Below are 26,362 nucleotides of genomic sequence, written 5' to 3'. Positions count from 1 at the left end.
CATATGTTATGTGTGTATACACACTCACACACACACACACACACACACACACACACACATATAATGCACTCCAATTTCAAGGATGTATGCATTTGGTTTTAAAGAAGTGCAGCAGCTGTTTCCTTAAAAAGAATAAGATGATATTATATATGGATCTGGGTCACTGGACAAGTATTTATTAGTATGTGCATAACAGAGGTTTCACAGCAATTGAAGACATGACCCCTGCTTGCAAGCGGCTTACTAACAATCTCTCTGGGAACACAGATTCATGTTTCTATCTCATTTACTTTTGGATTGTTGGAGCCAATATGGTCATAGTATTGTCACTAAATGGTGAGGGGGGAAATGCAGACACACACCTCCATCTCAGTTCTGCTTTTTTATGGTCTAGCATTGAAAGAGCGCCTATACACAGTCAGCTTAATAGAAGTAAACTTATTTTAATTCCTCCAATATCAATAAAACATGGAAGCTACTTTCTGATTACTTTGATTAGCCTTCAATATACTGTCAAATTAACAGAATCATGTACAGCATGTAGGATATACAATTTTGATCATTAGGTCAAGCTAAAATTTACAGCTTAAACAAATATGGCTAACTTCTACCTTGGGCAGGAAAATCGGAGAAAACATTATCCTAAAGGCTTTCAAGAAAACTATAATGCAAGGCATCATGAAAGCAACTTTCATTCATTAATTCAGCTTTGAAAAGTGAACATCTAATTTACTGGTCAAGAGAGATTTGAACTTTTGTATGAAAAGAGGTATGGGGCTAGCTTAATGACAGCTCATTGAACAAAATGGCATTAGTTCTGCCCTTGCCATGACAGAGTTAGTATTTACCCATGCTGGGAGTATTACATGTACATATGCCAAAATCCAACCCCAGGGGACTTTTACACAAAAAAGTCTCTGTTTGATGCTACTTACTGGGAAATGTTCTATTACCATCATCTAAAGGAATACAGGTTTCTCTTCCAAAGACAGAGCCACATGGTTTCATGCCCTCGTACTTTCCTTACAATGCCCTCCTCCCCACTCTGAATCTTTCAGCACTGCATGTTCAGAAAGTCATTTAAAATAGAAAAACATGATTGACTGGTAACTGTTTACAAGGAAACATAAAAAGAATCTCAGGGAATAAACTACATACAAATTAGATTTATTATAGGTATAAACCCTCAACTTCCACATGGTCTGGCTCACGTTTACACACTAGATCCTTCTTTCATGGCATTTTCAGTCTCTTTTCCAAGTTCACCCTCATTCTTAACCTTAATGCAAACCAGAGTCCTCTCTGTCTGCCTCCTTAGACGTGAAGGATCCAGAGGTTCTTGCCTGGCTCTGTTTCTCATCCCCTGGGTCTTTGCTGCTACCACAAGTTATGTGGCCCCTGATGGCAACTAGGGGATGCAGGGCCGTGAAAGCTCCCAGCTGTTTTCTAAACTCGTCATTTCTCCTGTATATTCCAGCTTTGTCATAGTTGGACAGCCCTCCGTCAATCACTGTCCAAACGTTTCTAATTGCCCACCTTGGTGCCCACCTTTGTACCCACTGACCATTTTCCTACAGGGAGTCACTAATCTCAGAATTTATATGCAGACTTTCTGTTTTCTCTCAGGACCTTATTGGTATCCCTACGACTCTCACTCAAACCACAGGCTTATGCAAACAACTCGGAAATTATTCTGGGGAAGCATGGAGAGAGTTGTCACAAGACAACATATATAATGATAGGAGGTACACATTCTGGGATTATAACTCCACAAATGAGTAAAAAAAAAAAAAATTTCAAAAAATAAATTTAAAGAAAGTTAAAGAGAAGAAAAGCAGATCTCATGATGAATAGATAAGACAATGAAAAGTCTGAAAAGAGTGATGAGAAAGAAGATTCTTAATAAAAAATGTTCGGCCTGCTTTAGCAGCATCTGAAGCCTAATGCAGATAACGGGGATGCTCATTGAGTGGTACTCCACAGCCAAGACGATAAAACTGCACAGATATATTTTTAAACCATGAGGCTGTTGTGCGGGTGTAGACGTAAAAGGAAAACAAATCCAAGCTGGTGTTCTGCTTGGAATAGCTCCACATCACACTCCCCAAATATTATTCTGTACATACACCCAATTTCTTTTACTTTCTAGCATATGTTAATTAACTACATTATAGACTTGTCAGTAAAACACAGTGACATTATTCATTTCCCACAGTGCCTAGTACATAGGGATGTTCTTGATTATATGAAAAGGAATAACATTTATAGACTAAATTTGTTCTATTTATCAAGCACATCAATTTGTTGTTCTCTTCCCTTTTCACTGCTTACTCTAACATGAGATACATTCAGACTTAACTATATATATTTTCACAATAGTGATTTGTATACACATAAACTCCTCGGAACAATGCCTGGCACATAGTAAATATTCAATAAATGTTAGCTATAATCGTTATCATTATTATTTTTGTCATTGTTGTTAATAACAATTTACCTTGCTATAATGAATTCTAATTATATCATAGCCTATACCTGCGAGGAAATTCCTACAGCGGTTGCTAGAGGGATTTACTAGAACTTGAGTCTTATAAAGTAGGCTTCCAAATTCAAATAATTAATGAAAAACTGTAGAGTCACTTTGGTTAGATCTCTTTTGTACACATCACAGGCACATTTGATTTTGTACTTAGAATATTTTTGTGGTCAGCAGTGAAAAGAGCTGTTTAATACTAATTTTATTTAAAAGGATATAGACAGTATTCTTTTAAATACTGGGGGGCGGGGGGCTCAAGAAGTCTGGGACAAGGTTCCCACAGAACCCACTTTCAAATACACACAAACAAAGCCTTATCATGTTTACCTCACTTCCAACCCATCCTTCAAGCAAATACTGGAATAATCTCTCTGAAATATTGTCATTCCTCAGCTTAAAGCCTTTAATGGTTCCCCACTGCCCAAAGGATAAAGAAAGAACTTTCCATTTGCCTAGTCTTCCTTCATGGCTTTGCCATAAGTACCGTATACACACTGCTCCTTTCATCCACCCCAAACACAACAAGGCTATTCTGCCACCAACACCTCCCATCATGATTATGGTCTTTCTTTCAAGGCTGAACGCAAACGTTGTCCCATCCACAGAGCTTCTCTGGTCTTCCCTGCACAGAAGTGAGGTGTTTCTCCATTTCTCTGTAGACTATTCTCCTCACGCCAGCAATGGCCCTCGTGTTGGGTTGTTAATGGCTGTTACTTATATACGGTTTCCCCTAGCTGTGGTGTACCCTCTGTAAGAGTAGGGGTACGTCTTCTGACCTTCAGATGCTTAGTTAAGACTACTTGTGCAATGAACATTATTTTGGGAGGGAATTTAGCAAGAAACACACATAAAACTCATGACGTAATTCTTTTAAGTTCCAAGAGTGGTCTCATGTCTGCTTTCACGTTCTTATCTAGTATATGAAAGAAGCAGTACACGTTAAAACACATCTACAAAAAACACTCTACGCTTTAATCACACTGAATTGATGAGCATGAGCTGTGGGAAAGAGGGTCCAAAGGAGGCAGATGACCCTCTACATCCATAAGAGCAAGCCTAGCACAGCCCACTAAACTACCAGTTACTACTGGAACAACATTTGGGAGTCATTTTGGACTACCTGAAAGGTAGCAGCCCAGCAGGAACCGTACGCAAAAGAGCAATAAACACTGGGCATGGAGAGTTCTTTAATGGAAATAAAATCAAAAAACGAATGTTACTATGTACAAAATCCAAGTGCATCTAAGTTGCTCTAGAAAGACGTCATTACTGCCCTTCCAAAACAACTAAATGCAGAAGTACAATGATTCAAAGAAAGAGATATTTCCATGCAAGTATAATTTTAAAATTAGGATTCTTCGGTCTGGAAACATATTAATTTAAAGGAGATATTTTTAAAGTTTATAAAATCATTACTAAACTTATTCCTCAAATTATGGAAAATTAGGAATAGAGGAAACATTTGAAACATGTATTTTTTTGAAGGAAAAAAAACAAAGCCAGCAGTACTCAAAAATGTGTGTGAATCACACTGCTCTCAGAGTCCCAACCACATACATAGATCCAAGAATGGTCTGGTCATACTCAAAGCTGATTGATCCATTGGTTATTTAAGGGGTACTTGGAGCATTTGGTTGATTTTGCCCAACTGACAACTAGTGCTCTGAAAAGTCCCTCCCTTATTTCCAAAAGTGGGCACAAAACCATGTTTAGAAAATCCTCTGGTCTAACCAAATATAACCTTTCATATATTCTGATATAAGTGGAGGCCCACCGGGTATTTTGAGAACTGGGAAGAAGGATTTATATTATAAGAGAAAGTAAAGGATGGGAAATTGTCTATATTGAAGACTTTACCTAACTACAAGTTTCAGGCCAGGAACAAGAGGAGGTGAACACTCCATTTTTTATTAAAAAATCACATTTCAGATAACCTTATAATTTTTTGAGGTGCTCTTAACAGTCATTCACATATCATGCTGCAAACCTTTCATAAATCACATTGACAGTCCTCTTTTTCTTCCTTTTTCTTTTTGGCCATGTAACAGGTCAACTTTCTGTCAAACAGTTCAAACCTCTCGAGGAACATGGTTAACAAATTCCAAAATTTTAGACAACAGACTAGAAAATAGAGGCAAAAACAGCTGAAGCCACTGTCTCCAGTGACCTAAATTGAGCTCAAATCTTCCTCTCGGTATTGAGTCATATAACTATGCTTTATTTCGGTGTTGCTGTAAACTAATTTTCAGAATGATAAAGCCAAACATCTCTGGGAAACTGACAGGGGGGAAAATACTACAGCGAGAACCCGAAATTTGTATTATAAATATATATTTATATTGCTTAAGGACAGAACTATAAATCAATCTCTTCCACTTTCCAAAAAAAGAAATTGCTTCCATTGTGTATCTTTTCACTCTGATTGTTGCCAACAACTAGGATCAACCTTTCTGGCCGACCTATTACTATTAAACTGGCCTAATCTAACTTCAACAAAACATGACGTGGACTTGACACTTAGCCTGTGGTTGGTTTCATTTAAATCTATGATATTGTTGCCTCTTTGCATTTGCTGTCTTTAGAAAATGGCTGAAAGAGGGAACCAGGAAGTGCATTTTGTATTAATTTCTAGTGTAAAGTTATTTTCAAACAAATAAAATTCACTCTGTAATAAATTTAAACATAATCTCCCTTATTTACATAAGCTTACATAAAAGTCCAAAGAGCTGAGTGCTTAGGCTCAGTTGCAAACAAAATAAAAGTATTACATTCTTTGACAGTCAAAGAAATAATTCTCATTCAGTGATCCCTTTATTATTGCTATCTTTAGTTTCTATGGGGGTTTATGTGAATAAAGTAAAATAAAATCCCGCATGCACTTAGATAGAATTACAAATGAATGTTCTCTATTCCTGTTTATGTTAAGAGTTCCAAGAATGACTATCATGTGAGTATAATGGCGGTCTTTTAGCAGAGCTGACATAAAAGGGCTGTTCAACTGTGTTGTTTAATTGTATATATTCCAACGCTAGGCAACTCTCCAAATCTTATTGTAAACATTGTATAAGGTCTGTAAGTTCAGCAAAATAATGGAGTTCAGACTTTTTACAATTAACTCCAAGTGACAGTTGACTTCTCTTTAGGATTTTATATATTGTTTGCCATGATTAGTGCAGATTGCTTTGTCACATAAAACAAGCTGACGTTTGGAAACTCGGTCGAATGTTATGCTCTAAGGGTGTCATTTTTCCCCCAGGAACACTGACTTGGTACGATGTTTTGTTTATAGGTCTATGGATAAAGGTAATCTAGTAGAGACTGTTGTCTTAAGGTTGGAAATATAGAAATATAGAATCAATAGCTATATTGAACAGATGTTAAGTTTACTAGTTAGCGTGTGATCGCAAGAGAGAAATTGTTAATTCAATGGAAATAATTATTTTAAAGTATTTCTAGGCAAAAAGTTCATGTTTTTCTACACTTGAATCAGACACTAGTTTCTGCGCAATGATTAAGTAGAAAGGAAAGGCAGAGAACCATACAATAAAAGGTAGTACATTCCTACCCTTGAGTTTTACAAGAATGAGGCTCATTTACTGTTCAAAGGACATTGTTTATACATTCCAGACTTCCATCTTATAATTGCTTCAGGATTTGTAAAAAGGAAATCTCAGCAGGACAGCAAAATTTATTCAAAGCAATAGCTGTACATAATTGGTATAAAATACAGAACAGTCTGCTCTGAAAACTCTTCTCAGTAATACAGATTCCACCCCTTCAACTCTCTATATTGAAATAAAGTTCGACTTCTCTTCCATTACTTGAATCTTTCCTTCTCTCCCCTACCCAGATACTTTTTTAAAGCTCCTTCGAAGAATTTTCAACACAAATTAGGTGAGAAACTTTTTTTTTTAATTTTATTTTTTTATTAGTTTCCGGTGCACAAGACAAAGTAATACTTAGACGTTTATCATTTATATCTCTCACACTGTGTGAACCCCCCTCCCCCCATCCGCCATCCCCCTGACATCGCACAGAGCCATTACATTTCCACTGTCTCTATTCCTAATGCTGTACTCCGCTTCTTGTAAGTATATACATACATATATATATATATATACATATATGTATATATATATAAAATTATAATTGGCATTCATTATCATTCAGCTTCAGGTGCACAGCACAGTGATCAGGCATCCACATCATCCCCAAGGTGGTCTCCCAAATGGGACACATGTCCATCAGACACTCCACAAAATCTCCACATTATTGATTACATTCCCCAAATTTATTTTCAAGACCCGGTGGCCATCTTGTGCTTACTGATTGTTTTCTAATCCCCTCACCTTCCTCCTTATCCCCCCCCCCGCCCGCCCATCTAGCAACCCTCAGTTTTTCCTCTATGTCTGCAAAACTGTTTCTGATTAGTTCATTCACTTACTCTTTTCTTTAGATTCCGCATATAAGTGAGATCATATGGTATTTGTCTTTCTCTGTCTGACTTATTGGTGAGAAACTTTTTTGATGTCCATTTCGTTTCATTAGTGTTTACATGGTTACCATGGCAACAGGTAAGTAGGCTTAACCTGTGTTGTGAAAGAAAGCTGGGGTGTTTTTTTTAACTTTTATGTTTTCACAAAACATTATGGGTTAATTATGTGTTTTATCACACATAAAAGTAAGTTAAAATTTCATTGTTGTGTTAGTATCATCTCAAGAACTCAATTAAATGAACAAAAGAAAGGAAGCTTAAGTCTGGATATTATTATACAATCTTGAAAAACACATTAAAGGAAGGTGAGTCACAAAGCGAGGCATATCCCATTCATTACAACCACAACCTTTCTTCAGATACCATATCATTGTCCTATAGTGTAGCTGGGTTTCTGACAAAATTCCTTCAAAGGCAAAATGGGAAGAAGAAAAATAACTGCATCTTCCTATTTAAAGTGCCATTTTCATTTAAAAATTATTTCAGAAAGTTCTTTTTGTTTGTTGATGAACAAGCTTACAAAAGCTTTGCTAATTTAATTCACTTTAAAATACCATTTGATAGGATTTTAGCAGATGTTTCTTTACTGATATGAATGAGAATTTGTGGATAATTTTGTTGTTCTTGGAAGTGGAAAAAAAAATTCCATGAAACTGGAAAAATCAACTATCGATATCAAAGATTAAAAAACATTCATGAGTGGTTCAACAATGTGAATGTACTTAATGCCACAAAATTGTAAACTTACAAATATTTAAAATAGTAAATTTTATGCTATGTATATGTTACCACAATGTACAAAAACACTCGAGTTTGTACAGCAAAAGCCATTTTAAAAAGTTGTCATAATAAACTTAGAATTTGTTAGCTTTTAAAAGGCACAGTCTCATATATAATTGTTATGTCCTATTAAATACATATCACATAAAGCATAACGTGGAAAAGTAGACTTGAATAGAATAAGAATAATCAGAAAACAAAAATCATGAACTTGATGCCCTGAAAAGTATTTTCAGTTAGTTGCATTACAGGTAATATGCCATATTTATGATGTGATAATCTGTTTTTTCTTATGGAATAATTATAAACTTCAAGTGATTGTTTTTTCAAATTCTGCACTTAAGATAATGCAGATTTCTAAAAACAAGCTAAAAAGAATAAAAAGTATTATGAAAAGGACCAAGACAACTCTCAGATTTTATCATAAAGCTGAACACACACACACACATGCGTGCGCACACGTGGCGCGATCGTGCAATACATATATATATCCAATAAAGCTAAGAAAATAAACAAAACATAAAATGAAGCCACTAAATATCAAAATCTTGAAGAGAAAATATATATGCCTCTAACACATCATCAGTCGTATTTTCTTCTAGCTGTGTACATTAGATTTCTTATCTTCATTCTTTGAGAATCTTCTTTGTAAGCAACTGCTTATGCATAAAAGCAACTAGTGTGGTAATTAAGGATCAAATATCCAGAATAACTACATCATAGAAAGAAATGTATTGTTTTTTAAATTGAAGTAGACTGTTTAATGATGAGAAGCTGGACAAAGTGGCCTATTTTTAAATATAACTCAGTCTAAACAAATACAAGCTACACTTGTAAAGCACACACTATACAACATAAAAGGGTTCTTGTGTCTTTTGCTTTGCTTTCAGTAGGCAAAGCCTTAGGATCTGCTCCATCTTAGCTGCTTTTGATTTCCTTTCTCTTCACATTCTGGTCACCAGTATTCCCAGGAATATATGGAGGCTAGCAATCAGAAAATCTGAAAATGCAAGATTCAACTTCAAAATGTATTTCACACAAAAATTCAATCAGGGAGTATATGTTTACTTGACAATATATCATAGGTGCACTGTCCAATATGAGAGCCACTGGCCACATGTGGCTAAAATTTTTAAATTCAGTTCCTCAATTGTATTAGCCAAATTTCAAGTGCCTGATAGCTACATGGGACCCAGCAGCCACTTTATCAGTGCAGATGTACAATATTTCCATCATTGCAGAAAGTTCTACTGGACAGAGCTGCACTACAGAATTGCCTTAAAGACCAAGCTTCCCAAATTTACTTGAAATGAGGTGCTTTGGATTACTTCATGTCACCTCAAAGTATTTAAAGTCAACATCTGTTTGGTTGTTTTCAATATCTATCATGTAAAGGGAAATACAAGTCCCCCAGTAGCTAATTTTCTTAGAATGTTATCTATTATTGATAGCAACAGGCCTGGCAAAATGCTTTGCACATTGTAGGCACTTACTAATCCTAAGAAATATATATATAATATAATATATATTATATATATTTACATTATGTAAATATAATAAATGCACATTATAATCTAATATAATTTGCTTGTTGGGAGGGAAAATACTGAAAAAGTCAAAAGATATCAGGAAAGAAAAAGCATAGCAGGAAGTTACGTGTATATTTAGTAAGTTTAATGTAGCATTTTGTTAATAGTAATTTGTGTACCTGTGGTCTCCTTCACAAGAATGTATTATTCTTATGGTGTTTCCCCGAAAATAAGACTTAGCCAGACCATCAGCTCTAATGCGCCTTTTGGAGCAAAAATTAATATAAGACCCAGTCTTATATAATATAATAAAATAAGACCCGGTCTTATATAATATAATAAAATAAGACCCGGTCTTATATAATATAATAAAATAAGACCAGGTCTTATATAATATAATAAAATAAGACCAGGTCTTATATTAATTTTTGCTCCAAAAGGTGCATTAGAGCTGATGGTCTGGCTAGGTCTTATTTTCGGGGAAACACGGTAAGAATAATACATTCTTATAAAGGAGACAATAGGTACACAAATTATTATTAACTGCATTAAACTTACTAAATATACATATAATGCTTTTTCTTTCCTGATATTTTCTGACTTTTTCAGTATTTTCTCTCCCAACAGGTAAATTATATTAGATTACAATGTAAATTTATTACATAGTATAGTCTAAATGAAATGCCACTTAGTGAAAGTTTAAATATAATAATAAAAGGAAAAATCAAATCAGTAAACTCTCACATCTCCATTTTTTAAACACCCTAAAAACAAGATTTTACAAGCTGCCTAAGAGTGAGTACATAACCAACACAAAATTTGATATATCTGCCTCAATTTGCCTGTATATTCTTTAAAATGTAGGTAAACTGTGCTCAAAAGCTTCATAATACGTTGAGGAAGTTAGATGAAAGGTTCTAAAACCAAAAACTTTTAGTATAGGAAGTGAACTTGGATCAGAAAGGAAATTCCATGTGTTTTCTCGGGATAATAATTACTCGTGTGCTTATTTAAACCCTAACTTTCCCTTTAGACTTTAAGTCACTCTGCTAAACATGTACCTTTTTAACTTAGATGAATAATGCACACAACTTCTAAGGTGTCAAGTATGCCCATCTTTCGTTGTTGAATCTTAAATAAAGGAAATCCAAATACAGGGCTACTGCAGTGCCTGGGGAGAGTAATTTATGCACGAACATTAACAGCAAAATGTTTGGGATCATCATGTTGTTTACGATGATTCTGGCCCAAGTAATCAACTGCTCTGTAACAAAAGGCACCTTGACAGGTTTAATGAGTATATGATCCAAACAAACAGCATGAGGGAAAAACTATGTCCAAGTGACACATGGACTTGTTGATGCCACCTGTTGTGTGTTTTTCCGAGGTTCTCCACCTCATTGACTAAAACAGAGGTCCTGAAGCATGATCCTGTGATGAGTGCCAAAGGCTGTCAACTGTGTTCAAATGTCTCATGAAAAACAAGAGATACTAGAGACTAGTGTGGAGTGTTCCCATCAGAGTGGTGAACAAGAGGGTGGCTTCAACAAATAAAGGAGATATTTAATCACAGCCTCTCTGGATTCGAGGGGGTTTTTGTTTTTTGGTTTCTGGTTTTGTTTTGGTTTCTTTTTTGGTGACCCAACAGGTTACAGCAGGTAGTGATGGCAGAATATTCAAGTTAGCAAGAATGAAGTAGTCTGGAGTCTATCCTGCCAGTGTGAGAGCTCCAGCCACTAAGCGAGAGGGTTTTGGCCCCTGACCCAGGGCTATAAAAAACAAAGACCCTTAGGAATGTGATTAAAGGAAGAATCCTGAAGCAGAAGAAGGCCACAAATAGGCCAGAAGCCACGGAGGAGGAGCAGGGCCCAGCTATGGACTACCCCAAGTAGTCTGCAAAGTTAGAAACATGAGAACAAAGCAGAATCAGCTTTGGACACTGTTCTGTGCCCAGGAGAAGTGGCCATGCTAGTAGAAGGAAATGCAGAAGTCTGGCCAGCCCTACGTGGTCGATGACCTCAGAGTGACCACTACTGATTCCTTATTGGATACCAGCTGGTGACGCTGGTCCCATTCACACCCCCGTCCAACCTCTGTGATAAATTTTCTGGAACGACTGCGAAAGCTGTGTGTGGCCTCCCTTCTCCCTTCCTCCTCAGGTCACTGTACTAACCAGTTATGTGAGGTCAGCCTTTCACCCTCCCACTCTCTGGCCCTCCTGCCACTCCGCCCAACTCTCTCCGCCTCTCTGGAGATCTACTTCTGTCTCTTCGCTTTGGGTAGCTTTTCCTCATCTGTAAAATGAATACCTTGGAACAGACTATCTTAAAGTTCCTTCCCGTTCTAACATTCTGTGATTCTTGGATGTTACAAATTCCCAGAATCATAAAATTTAGAGTTGAAAGGAACTTCAGAAGTCGTCTATTCAACCTCCTACTCAACCTAAGCTACCCTAGCCAGAACTAATAAGCTTTGAAAGTTCTATGGAGTTGTTTTTGGCTGGCTGAATTCAGCAATAATCAAAGCTTAAAAACCTTAAAGCATGAAATATATATACACATATAACATTTTTTAAATATCTAAGAAAAAGTTTGAAGAAACTGAAGCCCATAGAGCAGCACGTTCTATTAACTAGAAGTTCGTATGTAAGGAGTACTCCCAATGTGTGTGTGTCTTCACAATATCCAGGGCATATTGAAAAATCACAAGGGACGTCAAAAATTCCCCAAATACAATTAATTTTCAGTTTATTATTATGCTTATAAATATATAAGACAGGGTGATGGGATGTCACAACTTCAAATATACAAAGCCTCGAAAGGAGAATAGAGTATAAAGGAGAATCAGTCATATTTTGAGACTCATTCAAGAAAAACCAAAAGAATGTCGTCTGTTCTTAAAAGGTACGTTTCAGTGAGTCAGTCACTTTTCAAAATTAATTTTGATCTCTGACAATAAATATTCCCTCTCCCTGTTCAAAAGAATTATTTTCTTAATAGAGTCTATGCCAACTATCACACTACAGATCCCGAAGCAATCACTGGATACTTCTAAGAAACGAGCACTTAAAACAATAATACTTTTCCATTGTGTTTTATTATAAATTATTTTAAAGTGATATGTTTACACATAAATGAGAAGAGATATACTTACAATTTGGATGATATCAATTCTCCCAAAATTGGTGTATACATTTAATAACATTCCAATAATAATCCTATCAAATTTCTCTTTTATGGAAATTGACAGACTGATTCTAAAATTTATAAAAACAATGCAAAGGACCTAGAACAGTTAAGACCACTTTGGAGAATATACACTTGATATATTGCCAAAATAATTCAGACCATATAGTATTAACACAAGGATACATAGGGAACAAAACAAAAAAAAAAAGACATAAATATGGTCACCTGATTGATAACAAAGGCGACACTGGAATTCAAAGAGGAAAATGAAAAATGTCTTTTCAATAAACGGTGATGGATCAATTAGATATTTATATGTGGAAAAAAACAAATCTTGACTGTATCTACACCAAACACAAAAATTAATTAGAAATGGATCGTAGACCTAAAAGTGAAAGGTAAAATACTTCTAGAAGAAAATATACAAACATATCTTCATGACCTTAAAGTAAGAGAAGATTTCTTAAACAGACAGAAAAGGCAATAATCATAAAAGATGGGTAACTTGGACTTAATTAAAAGTAAGAACTTCTATTTATTAAAAGATACTAACCCGATAGTGAAAGGGAAAATTGAAAATTGGGAGAAGATATTCTGATACATATATCTGATGAAGGATTTGTATCCAGACTATATTTAAAAACCTGTAAGCCAATAAAAAGAAAAATCCAATAAAAAAGTGAACAAAAGGTTAAGTTCCATGCTATGTGAATTATAGCCAGTTAACACTGTTATTTTTAAAAAGTAAGCCGAAAAACTTCACAAAAGAGGTAGCCAACTGCCAGTAAATATATGAAAAAGTACCGGACATCATTCATCATCAGGGAATGCAAATTAAAATCATGAGATACCACCCACCAGAAGGCCTAAAATTAAAAAGACATATAATACCAAGCGTTAGTGACATGCAGAGCAATTAGATTTCTCATGCTTTGCCTGACAGTATATGGTTAATACCAACCAAAGCTGAATATACACATATCCTATGACCTACCATTTCCTCTCTTGCAAGTAAGTGCATATGTTGACCAAATGAAATGAAAAAAGATTATAGCAATGTTACGCATAATATCCCAAAACTGAAATAATCTAAATGCCCATTAGTAATAAAGCAGATAAATAAACTGGTATATTCTGTGATAAAAATACTACGTAACATTAAAAGAACCAATGTTTGCTATCCATGACAACATGGATGGATGAAACCAAAATAATGATGCACTAAAGTTGCCAAATACAAAAGTATACATCCATAGGATTTCATTTTTATGAAGCGCAAGAATAGGAGAAACCAATCTACAAAGACAGAAGTACGGCTAGTGGTTACCTTTGGGGAGTACAAACTGGGAAAGGGCATGAGGGTGTTTCCTTGCCTGCTGAAAATTTTATAGTGACCTATGTGGCCATTGTATGAGTATATCAATCTACCTATTTAAAATTTGCGCACTTTGCTGTATGTGTATTCTACCTCAATAAAAAATTTTAAATATACAAACACGTAATAAAATTATCCCATTGCGCTCCATGATGGCATAAATCATGTCTTATGTACATATTTGCATCATCCAATGCATGCTCAGTGTTTGCTGAATTTAATTAAATTGGCCAGGTAGTCCCAACTATACGATCTTAAGCAGATGATTTTAGTACAATATGTCTGCGTTGTCAATAGCAGAACTATAACTGTGCGCCTGCTTCCTGCAGACTCCTTTTAAATTCCCAACGCATTCACATTTAAAATATCTGGCTTTTTTTGCTCCCCCAAAAGAGGGGACACAGGAGCATTTGCATATTGGAAAACAATCCCATTTGCAGGGTTTAACAAGATTTAAATAAAAAAGGCAAAGGAAGAGGAAACAAAGAAAGGTGCTGCTATGGCGCCCTAGAAAGCAGATGTTCATTAGGGCCCAGACACACAGATGACTATCACAATGTACTTATCTGAACATGCTATCATCAGACCACACAGTCAAATCAAATTTTGAACGCTCAAAGGATGTGCACTGAAGAACAGCCTGTACTGCTGAAACACGAATTTGAAATTTGTGATAGAGACTGAGGGGTAGAAAAGAACACCAGCTACCACCCACTAGCATTTTAAATCTTATTTATATATTAAGATATAATCTATCCTTAAAAAAAAAAAAGCAATCAAAATCAACATTTAAGATTTCAGCTATTAAAATATGAGGAACTATTACCAAGTAAGCAACACGTTTTTTTAGTCTTTTGCAAATTAAAAAAACACAATACATTTGTGATTGTTTTTAGATAAAGAATAGTTTTGTAAAATATTCAAGAAACAGAAAAAAATGGCTATGATTTTAAATTTTAGTAGGAGCAAAGAAAAACATGTATCTTAACATTTCATTGTCATATTTACATTCCAATCTCATTAGCGTATACATTTATCATCAAAACACTTTCAATCATGCTAATTATGTTCTCTTTTGTTCAAAGTATTACATTATGTCTGCGCGTCTATAACACGCTTATACATTACCAAATAAAATTTTGTTTAAAATTTCCATATAAAATTGGATAAGGAATCAGCAAGAAAATCCAATTCAAAGAGTCAATTGTAGTTAGCAAATTCTTAATCCTCATCTGTAGCGTTAAGAGGTAGTAAAGATTTCTTTAGCCAAATTAAGTCAGGGACACTTGGTCCCAGATTCGGACAAATGCAGTGGGAGTAGCTTGTATGTCACAGTCACCCTCGTAGATCCACCATTAGCACACACACCTGTAGAAGTGAGTTCAGTGTGGCACTCCTGTTAGCGTGCAGGAAGAACAGCTGAGGGCAGCAGTGGGGGAGAAGGGAGAAGAAAGGAGTGAGGGAAAAGGAAAAAGGAGGGAGAAAACACAGTTGGAGACTGCCCAAACACATGGGCTCTATCCCCACCCACTCCCACTTTGCAGGCCCTTATGTATGAAATATAGGAAAAGAGTTTCAAGCTCCAAATAACTGACAAGTGAACTTTTTGGAACAAAACTTGTTGAAACACAACTCACTTGTAAAGTATGGTATGCCCAATGATTAAATAAATCATACAGCGCTCCAGAAAAATAGCATCTGCCCAGGTTTAGAATTTTTGTTACACCGGTAGCAGTTTCTCTGGTAGCCAATTCTTTCTGTGTTGTTGTTGTTAATAAAAGTGTTGTTGTTAATAAAAGTTGCTCAAGTGTAAGTGATCAAGTAGAATGGAACCTATGAAGAGGCTGAGATAAGGAAACTTCTTTTTTAAACAATGAAATTAAAGCTGTGCTTTGTAGGAGGCATAGAGGGCCTTGGAAGTATTCTAGTTAATGACCTGAAAATAAAAATTGACAAATTTTTCTTTTTACAAATGTCTGCATTTGTCAAAAGCCTGTTTGGTAATGAATCCAAGCTGCTGTTCAGAAGACAAAAGTAAAGGTGACAGTATTATAAATTTCTAATAAAATGTACTTTTCCTTATAACCAAATATTTCATCCTAGGCTTTACTTTACAAACAAAATATTTCATTGTTATTCTACAGGTAAGAAAGGATTGAGGTTCTCCGGTAGTAGAAATGTACTCCTAATTGCAACTCTCAAAATCACTATGTTTAAAAAGTATTCAACAGGAAAAATAGTATAGTGTCATTTGAAGAGCTTAAGTATATGAATGTAAATTTATCACCTAAACATCCTCTTGGCAATTTTGATTTTCCTTCCCAAGAAATTCAAGTAAAGAGCACAGTATTCCATGATATAGCCATCCAATTCTGCCCATTCTAGTTATTAAAATTTTCAACTTATAAAGAGTTGTATTATGTAAAATGGGCCTACACACCTGCAGAGCCGGGAAGATGATGCATTTTTCCTTCAACATCAGCAAAAAATATCTTTGATATCTGCAAAATGATCTAGTTTTGTTACACAAAACCTTTACCTGAAGCCACTGTTTATCTGGGACCCAGCAGTGCAACAGCCCGTCTTGCTCAATGAGCAGCCAGAGGGATGTTTCCATGTCTGACACAGAGGCCACACAGAAGACAATATGACTCCTGACGACTGAGTTCTTTTGCAGAAGTAACAGCTTATTTTATTTTAAAAGAATTAAAGCTAGATAGTGACCAAATAAAGAGAGTAAACAGTTACACCCACAAAAGATCAGGAACAATAAAAAATCTGTTCTTTTCTGATGACATGTCAGGTCACATTAGACACACTATCAGTATGTAGATTACAGGCACGCAAGAGCAAATTAGTAGCCTAACAAAACTCCGAACTTATTTTTTCCCCTTTGCCATGAGCAAGGCTAATGAATTAGGAGAAATGAGCATCACTTCAAATGGGTTAAAACAATAAAAGTAACATTTCTGTGTAACCATTACGTCATCATTTAAGGATTACATTCTCAGCCTGTTGGCCTATGCACATTTATAAGCATAAAACTGGGAAAATAATAATGTAAAATAGGTAATTGAATATGAAAATCTGAGGGGAAACAGTTAACATAAAGTACGAAAAAAATGTTATTCTTTAAAATTCTAAGTACTCATAAGAGGATTATAAAGCAGAAAAAATACAAAACAATGCTGATTATCAATTCAAGAAATTTTCATTCATCAATCTAAAGACCAAATTCTTTCTAAAACTCCCTAATTTATTGTAGCTTTCATTAGTACTTTATTTTTTCCTCACAAAACACATGGCACTGTTTTTAATCCCCCACATATAGATCTTAACTCAGACCCTTGGTTGGTATGCTGCCTTGCTGGCTGTACTATTTTGTAAATAACCTTTGCTATTTCTTGTGTTGTGTCTATTCTGGTGGCAGGAGAGCAGGGACCAGATATTACACTCCCCAACCATTCCCAATGTCCAGAGCAGGGAATGGTGCTCTGGGGTCACTCGGGGAACATGATCGATTAGTTAGTATTTCAGTCCTCTGTGAGCCTCAGCAATTTTCCAACAAGCCACCAGCTTAAAATTTAACCTAATTCCAGGATACAGACGCAACAGCCAGCGTAGGGTATCATCAACCAGACGATGAATTGTGTGTTTACTGTACCAGACTTGTAAGCAAGTTAACTGTTCATATTAGCATCTAATCTCCCTTAGAATCTAGGTTTTCATATTCACCATCCAGAAGACGATTCTCCAACCTCTAAAATGACAAACGTATCCACTTAAGAATTAGCTAAAAGACAATGTTCACTCTTATACATTTTCTCCCCTAGGAGGTCTGGGATGTTGATTTTTGCTGGATCTTCCACTCTCCTCCTTCCTCCCCCCCACCCCACCATCATCTCTGACATGCTTATTTTGCAGTGCTTATTTGAAAAATTAAAATATTCATATAATTATGTTAAAGAAACTGGATGCACTGAGCAAAAATAAGGAATTCGATTATGGGAGATACACGTTCAGTTTGTTCTTGGCTTAGCTGTCATCATCCCCTTTCACACTTTTCCCCTCCTATCAACCCGATTAAGAAATGTTTAGTTCCTATTATCGAATTTGTGTGTACGCTCAAATTTGCATGTGTTTGCATACATGGTTCTAAGAAGACATTTTGCTATTTATCATCTGACCAAGCTCCTAGTGGCAACCGTCTGTGTCGTCCAAGTGCAGCCTCAGGGGGCACAGCCAAGTTCCACAAGGTTCTACGATTTATTTATTAAAATGAACCGGTGAGGAACCAGAACATTTCAATTCATTCCACATAAAATCCCCAAGCCCAGTGTTCAATTTTGAATACTATATGGTCTGATTGCATACCAAATATTAAGGCACTGCATTTAAATCAATGACATATCATTACTACATTTTCTTCAAAATAAGCTATGTTGCACTGAAGGAAACATTTCCACGTAAGGGCAACTTGACATGTTCCTGCTTATTCCTATAATATCCCAGTGACTAGGTTACAAAGCTAGATGGCTGAATGTCACTCGGGTAATACAATCAGGTTACGCAGCAGTCAGTGACTGAGGTAACTGTAATTCTAAACACCTCAATGATAGTTTATATTTTAGTTATTATCCATTAAATGAATAAATGCTTTTACCAAGTCTGAAATACCCTGGGGAAAAAAGGAGATTTTCTTGAAAATTAAGCAAGAAAAAGTTTGGATTGTGTTGGTAGGTGCCAGTGATAGGAAGCAAAGACAGGCTGAGTTACCAGTTCATCACATGTGACGTTTCCACCCTGGATGTAACACTATGAGAGATTTTTCCTGGCATCATATTTTTTTTTTTTTTAATAAAGACTGCACAAAAGGGCATTTCTGGTTCCATAAATTAAGCACTGGCCAATTGATATGTGATTCATCTTAGGGATCTTACTCAATTCATAAAATATTTGAAAGTTTTGTTTGTTTTTTTTTAATTATAGGAACAAAATAAATCAAAACACAAATCAAGCTATATTGAGATTTCATTAGAAAATTAGGCTGGATCATTATATTTGTAGATTTTGGTCTATAGTTTTATTCTGGTCTAAAAAAGTTTTGTAGGTACTTATTCTGAATAATGATAGTCACCAACAAGCATTTATTTAGCACCTACTGTTACGTGAATCAAACAAGAAACTAGGGCGGTGTTGATATCCTTTGAAGAGAGACTAACAGTGGAATAACAAGACCATGCTTGGGGAAAATAAACTGTGAAATGAGCATCCAATAAAAAACAAACTAGACAAGAAATTCCTCATCTTTAAAATGAATGAATGATATTTAAGTGTCCATATCATTTTTACTAAGCACTTATCCTTCCATTCTAGATCCTCCTCAGATGATTTTTACTGGTTCAGCAGATACAGAGGGAAAAAGATTTTCTTTTCTGGCAATCCCCTCCTGAGTAAAAAGAAAAGGAAAAAAGATCCCTTTGTCTTTAGGTAAAAGACCCATGATTTAAAATTTCAGTACTCATTAGGTAAACTGGGATAATGTTAAAGTTCTAATAAACCATTAAACAAAATACAAAGTCTAAGCAATAAATAAGTAAAGTTTTAAAAAAATTTTTCCTAACAGTGTACTACAGGGAAATTGCCCAGATTTGAATTTAAATTCAAAGCCAAGATTGTCAAACATATAAGATATATCTAGTTATCCCCATACTAAATGATTGAATACTTTCCTCTATGTCTCTGTTCCTTTTCCCTTCCAGTAGCTTAAGATTTGGCTCCCAACATAAAATATATATATATATATATATATATATATATATATATATATATATATATATATACGCGTATATATATACGCGTATATATATACACGCGTATATGTGTGTGTGTGTGTGTGTATGCGTATATATATTTTGGGCAATTCAAAAGAAATAGCTCTCTAAGGGGAAGGCGCTACAATATTGCATCTTGAATATTACAATGCATCTTCATTTTAACAAATCCATGACCTTGAGTCTTCTAGCTAGCCACAATATCCCACTCACCTAAGGAAATTAGGTGTATGCACTATGTAAAATATTGCATTACTTTATTGATACATGTAAGCAAACTTTTTTCACCTCATAAATGTGGTTACTTCTTCAGACATACAGCACCCCAAGTCTGAATATCATGCCTCTGTACCTCCAATTCACCTTAAAATGCTCAGTAGTTCTTTGTATCAAATCATGACTCCTAATTCCTAGAGAAAAGATTGACACACTATTCATTTAGCTACAACTATGTAAAAGTTAAGGAATTCAACAAAATGTTACCGCACCCAAAACTTCAATTCTGAAAAACTGTTTTGTTCTAGTAGCCTTTATTAATAGAATCTAAAATTACACTCTTTATTTTCCAGATTTTGAAGCTTGGTTCAGATATGTTCTTTGGCATACACTTACACAAAAATTGGCTTTAATACAAACTTTGTTTTAGAAACAAACATTTCTTTAGTATAGAAGATACTACTGTTGTATACATAAAAACTTTAAAATCAAGCTTTCAAATATGATATATATTTTATAGAAACATCTGGATAACTATGAATATAGATCACAAATGCATTAAATTGCTTTTAGTTGGTACAAAACATTAGCTAACTATGTAAAAAATATTTTGTCTTTCCCTTTCTTTGAAAGAAATAGAATAATTATTTCAATACCCATAAATATTTGCATGCATGCATTAGCAGTAAGATAGGTTGTAGTATCTTTGAAATAAACAGACCATGATTCAAGGGCTGCCTTTATAACAAGTGAAATTAATACAGCCATTGTTTGAAAATGTGTAATACAAATCTTTAGAATAAAATACATTAAATGATCAAAATTTTTTCTGTGTATTTTCAAAGTGGATACTGAATGTAATTTTTCATAATATAGCATGTCATTGTATATAATTCAGAACAATATGTGCTCCTATATAGCACGAGTATGAAGCTATATCAAACTATATCTTAGAATGAATGTGTCAGGTGATAAAAAGAATCTGCTATGATAAGACCATCTTGACAGAGAAATACAAAAAACTCAACAAGCATGTAAAATCAGGTTACTTGAAATCTATGTTGCTCTACACTAAGGTATTATGAAAAATTCACAATCTCCTTCATTTCCATCCATGTCATGACCTTCCACAAGCATCCTTAAATTTATGTTAATATAGCTGTATTCCTATTTCTAATGAGTTTCTCTTTCTGTCAAAGCAGAAAGCATACCAATATGGTCACACACGGTAATACAGCTCTGTAGATTTTTTTATTGTTGTGGCTAATAAAATGTGGAAGTAACTAATACGTTTTTATGGGGAAAAATTACTAAATAAATTCTCCAAAACAGACTCTGATTGGATGATTAACACAAGAAGAATAATTTGACACACGTTAACTTTTAAAAGTATAGCAACAAAACTCTTTTTAAGTGCCATGTTAATTGGTGTCTCTTCCTTCTGATGAAAAGAAATCCCATCTGCTTATTCTTCCTCAATTTAAAAAAAATCACATTCCCATCTCTTAATCACAAGTTTAAGTCAAACATCACTTTGTAAACGACAGTGTCATTCCTCAGTTTTGATACAGCTTCCAAACAGAAGTTTCAAAACAACTCTGACTAGCTAACACATCACCGTACTTTAAACAGAGTGATGTTTTCTATCCCATACTTCGAGAAGGTTAAAACACACGCACACACAGCCAAGATCATCACTGTAGACAACAGATTCTAAGTGAGCTTATTAACTCTTTAGGTCGATTAGGCCACACTTGCTTTTTAAACTAACTACAAATCAAATGAAGATGCTATTATTTTTAATTACTCTCACTACCATGTTACCAGCATATATGTAAGGGAGAAAAAAAGGGGGGCTAACATGTTCCGAACTGTGCTTATCTAAAATCTGCACCTAATCACTTTACATTTTAGGAGATGCCTCTTACTGAGATAATCAAGATATTTTACAATAGGGAATTTAGATTTAATTATCAAACTTTAATACAATGTTATATAGGTCAAGTGAATATGTGTGTCCTTCTCTGGAAACAAAGAGATGCAGAGTAATAGGATTTCAGATTTCATAGTAGAAACAGCAAGATATGTTTTGAGAATGTCATTTACTGTAACACAAATCAATATTAAATGCTTTATGCAGGAAGCACACTTTCAGAAAATGGGCCCTAAAGCTTTCTGGGATCCGACCCTAATTACTAGAGCAGGCTCTTGCCGTTTGTCTCTCTCTTCAATTATTTACCGGGCAAAAAGAGCCAAATGGCGTTGCATTAGCTATATTAAATTCTATGTACTTGGTTTCTAACTTACTAATGGTACATAAAAATTACTAAGGTGGATATGCCTGTAGAACCATGGCCTTTTTTTCTTCTTCACCTGAGTGTATGTATTTATTATTCATACAGTTAAGTGTTGAATAGGCTGTCCTTTAGCCACCCAATGCTGCATAATTTAAACAAGTGCATTAAACATATATGATATCTAAAAGGCAGTGCATTGATTATGCCTCAAAATTCTTTAGACAACTTATATTTACAATGTACTTCACAAAAAAAAAAAAAAAATGCACCTCCCTCCAGTTCCTGAAAACAAATTTATGGGGACAACACAGTAAATAAAGGGTATCCTTGCCACTACCATCTTGCTGCTTTCTGGTGACCCAAAATAAAATAAGAATTTAGGTGAGTGAAAATGAGGCCTTGCGTGCTAGGAAATTTCTGGTCTCTATGCTGACAAGTGTCCTTTTTACATGGACAAATACAGAGCTATATTGTAGGTGCCTTAACATGGACCACACACTCACACACTGTAAGCTTATCAAGGTTGAATCAGAGATTCTTTGCACCAGGCCAGAAATGTCCTCTGCAACCAAGCAGGGCATGATTACAACCTCCCAAAGAAAGTTGAGGCACTGCATCCATACCTGACTCTTTTGTGATCTAGAAAGGGCACCTGGAGCTGTGATAAGAGATGCTAATTGCTGGAGAACGCTGGTGCATCCAACTTCCACCTTCCTAAACCGTGGAATAAGCTCCCAAAGCAGTGAAATCCTCACTCTTCGTGGGTCCAATATACATTTTTTAATAAGTTCAGGAGGCATTCAGTTCTTGTAAAAATAAGATAGGCCCAATAATCAAGAACCCAGGGTCCCTAGAAAGCCAGTCGCAATTTGTATGGTTACATGTCATCAGCTGTGTTACCTAAGAATATGCCAAGGCCACTTTTGAGAAGGCACCACTGGAACTCGATCTGTGATAAACATAAATGGTAGTATTTTTCTAAACTATTTAGTTTAGAAATAGTCACTTCTTTCTCTGCACTGAAATCTGCCCATTGTCCCTCCTTCGCAAAAGCTACAGAGAAGATTAAAAGGGACATCAATGAACGTTGAGTGAACTTTGGCCACTTTTCTACCCAAAACACCAGCGTAAAAGTAGAAATCAGTAACCAGGTGAAGTGCCACAAAGATCAAGGAGAGGGGCGGCGCGCAGGACCGGAGGCGGAGAGTAAAATGTCCCGTCCCCCCACCCCCGCAAGCCCCAGACATCGCGCGCGCAGAGACTGAGGGGCGTCCCCAGGGGACTGGAGGCTCCGCGCCACTGCGAGGGAAGACGAGAGTTACCGCTCACAGGGCGAGGCCCAGGAGAAGGGGTCGAAAAGCCGCGCCGCCAGTGGGTCCTGCCGCGGGCCCCAGGCGTCGGCGGCCGAGCAGCCAACGCTCGGCGAGGGGCTCCGCGAGGGGCGCCGCTCGGCCCCGCGACCCTCCCCACCTCCCGGGCCAGGAAGGGGCTGGCGGCTCTTTCCTGTCTAGTCTCTCCCCCCGCGGCTTTCTGTAACCCGATCCCCGCACTCCGCTCCCCGGCAGCCGCCGCCCCGCGCGCCGCCCGGCTCTGCCCAGGCCAGCGCTATAGTTAGCAACCTTCCATCAACTCCACGGGGGGCAGCGGGGGCCTGCCGCGCGCCCCACCCCGGGCCTGAGCCGCGCGCGCCCCCGGGGCCCCATTACCTTGGCTTGAAGATATTGGGGGTAGTAGTAGGTGGCGTACTGAGGGTACATCTGCTGTTTCCACACTTTGCCCATGAAGCTGGAAGGAAGCCTGCCGCGCAGGGTCGCGGGCACTTTGGGGTTTCCAAGTCTCGATCTCTCCTGCCTCTCCCTTTCCGGCGGCGGCGGCGGCGGCGGCTGCCGCTGCTCCACCTCCCAACCGGGACAAGACGTCCTCCTCCTCCTCCTTCTTCTTCTTCTCCTCCTCCCAGGCAGAGAGAAAGACTGCAGAGCGCAGAGGGCACCCGGGACAGGGCGCTCCCAAGGAGTTGCCTCCCGGAGCCCGACTGCTGCGGGGCTGCCAAGGGCTGGCGCGCTGGCCGCTCCGCTCCGCTCTAAAGAGCAGGCTGAGCGGGGCTGGGAGGTAATCAATACAAGTGGAAAGTGCGGCGGCGGCGGCGGCGGCTGCGATCGGTGCCAGGCGGCATCTGGGGTGGGTGCGCCGGATTGGGAGAGGGGAGAGGGGCAGGCGTGCCGAGGCCGTGGGGGAAGGGCGGGCGGGGGCGGGGCTTGGGCGCCGCGGAGCCGGGACCCGCTGGAGGTGAGGGCTGAGTTTTAACCACTCCTCACCTCCCAGGCTCGCGGTAGGACGCGCAGGAACCTTGGGAGCCGGAATCGCTTTGTGTCGGGGTGAGAGGGTGGGGGTGGATTTGAGGGACCCAGCTTAAGAACTGCAGAGTGGACACCTCGTTTGCTTTCATGAGTTTATGTCTCCGTAAGGGGGATGGGAGGTAAAGGGAAAGATGAGGAAATCTGATTAATCTCTCACTTCCCCCCGCCCAGTGTTTTTGTTTTTGTTTTTGTTTTTTTCCTCAAGGGAAGGAAAATGGTTTAGTGCCCAACCACAAAGCTGGAGTCGGGACACCTGGGTTTGGTTTTCCCCACCCCCAACCCCCAGGCCACCACACTGATTTTCTAGGTGACCTTGGGAGGATTAGTGTCCTTCGGTTTGGTTTTCCCAGATGTGAAAGGTGAAATTATGCCCTCTGCACAAGGGGAGGCAAAGCTTGCGCGCGCGGTAGCGGGCGCGCGCGCGCGCGCGCACACACACACACACACACACACACACCTCAGAACAAATAGAGGGATCCTTCTAAAGGGGAGATGTCGCTAAAAGCCAGAATGTTATTATTAGAGGACACAATATAGACATCAGCTTTTCTCTGCCTCTTTCTAATGCTGCCAGACAGTCTGTCAACTCCCACTCAGGAGCAAGGAAACTCCCTGAGTTTGGAATATTTTAAGGCCATTTTGAAAGTCACGCTGGCATATTGTTGCAGTGTGCTTCAGTGACATATAAAAATCAATCTCTCTCTTTCTGCGTCTCTCCATCTCCTAATTGTCACAGCTCTAGACAGCAGTGGTTCAGTTCACTCCATAACTGGATGTAATTTAATGGAGTTAATTAGTCCCTGAACCTGCCTGCAGAAGACTTTTATATTCTAGCTCCAAAAAAGATAATACCAACGTGTACAAATAGGATAAGTAAGAAAGCACCTCCACCTTGGAGGTCTTGCACATCTAATAAAATGAAATGAAAAAGTCATTCGTTATTAAAAAGACCTTGATTACTTTGTCTTGTCATTTTGGTTTCAGAGTCTGTTTTCTTTAACAGCACAAAGGTAAATCAAACAAATGGAATGCATGATTTTGTTAAACAGTACATTTTTATATGACTACAAGTCAAACCACGTTTAGTAAGATACTTTCAAACATGAGAATAGTGACCTAAAACCTTTATAATCTTTATATGATTTAGACAAATTTTTAGGTTATACATTTTGACAAAACAAATAAGTTCATATCAGAACATTTTGGATATGCCAGGTGGCAAATCACGTTCTCTTTAAAACAAACAAAACTGTTAATCTGTGTGAAATGCTGTATGGACACTAGTTGTTACTGAGCTTCTGCTACATCCTGGGCACTGTTGAGGTTAATGTTAGTCTGAAGGTTGGAGTGATTAACTGTCTAGCTAGGGGAACTTAAAATAGTTCTTTATGCTGTTTCATTGTGGGACCCTTTAATGTTTTTGAGCAGAGAACTGACATAAACTGACTTGTGCTTTAAGAACCTAGGAGAAGTAGGAAATGATGGTTTAGAGAAGTGACTGAAGGAAGGGAACAAGTTAAGAACAACCTCAGAAGTTCTAGGCTTGAGATGATAAGGGAAATTACCAAACTTAGACTGTTCTAATTTTTTTCTGGCTGATGAAAATTCAGCCTGTTTTAGAGAGCTCAGAAGCACACCCACAATTATGTAGACACTTGATTTATGACTGAGTTGGTATTGCAGAGCAATACCATTGCAGAGCAGTGGAGAAAGAATGAGCTTTTCAATAAATAATTCTGGGTCAATTGGCTATTT

At 37.2% G+C, this 26,362-nt stretch overlaps 1 protein-coding gene across 5 annotated transcripts in view; it reads right to left on the bottom strand.

Moving 5' to 3' along the window:
- The window catches only part of RBMS1 (RNA binding motif single stranded interacting protein 1), a 198,612-nt gene extending 174,241 nt beyond the window's left edge, over window positions 1-24,371 (bottom strand). For all 5 annotated transcript variants that reach the window (XM_033112222.1, XM_033112228.1, XM_033112226.1 and 2 more), the window contains exon 1: window positions 23,957-24,371. In XM_033112222.1, the coding sequence (XP_032968113.1) occupies window positions 23,957-24,031 (75 nt within the window). In that variant the 5' untranslated portion in view covers window positions 24,032-24,371. The remainder of the gene's footprint in view (window positions 1-23,956) is intronic.
- Window positions 24,372-26,362: the final 1,991 nt, after the last annotated feature.

This window comes from Rhinolophus ferrumequinum, chromosome 8 (genome assembly GCF_004115265.2).
Source record: "Rhinolophus ferrumequinum isolate MPI-CBG mRhiFer1 chromosome 8, mRhiFer1_v1.p, whole genome shotgun sequence".
In the NCBI taxonomy this organism is placed as follows: Eukaryota; Metazoa; Chordata; class Mammalia; order Chiroptera; family Rhinolophidae; genus Rhinolophus; species Rhinolophus ferrumequinum.
The sequence above is the reverse complement of the archived record's forward strand: the minus strand, read 5'-3'. Positions and strand labels throughout refer to the sequence as shown.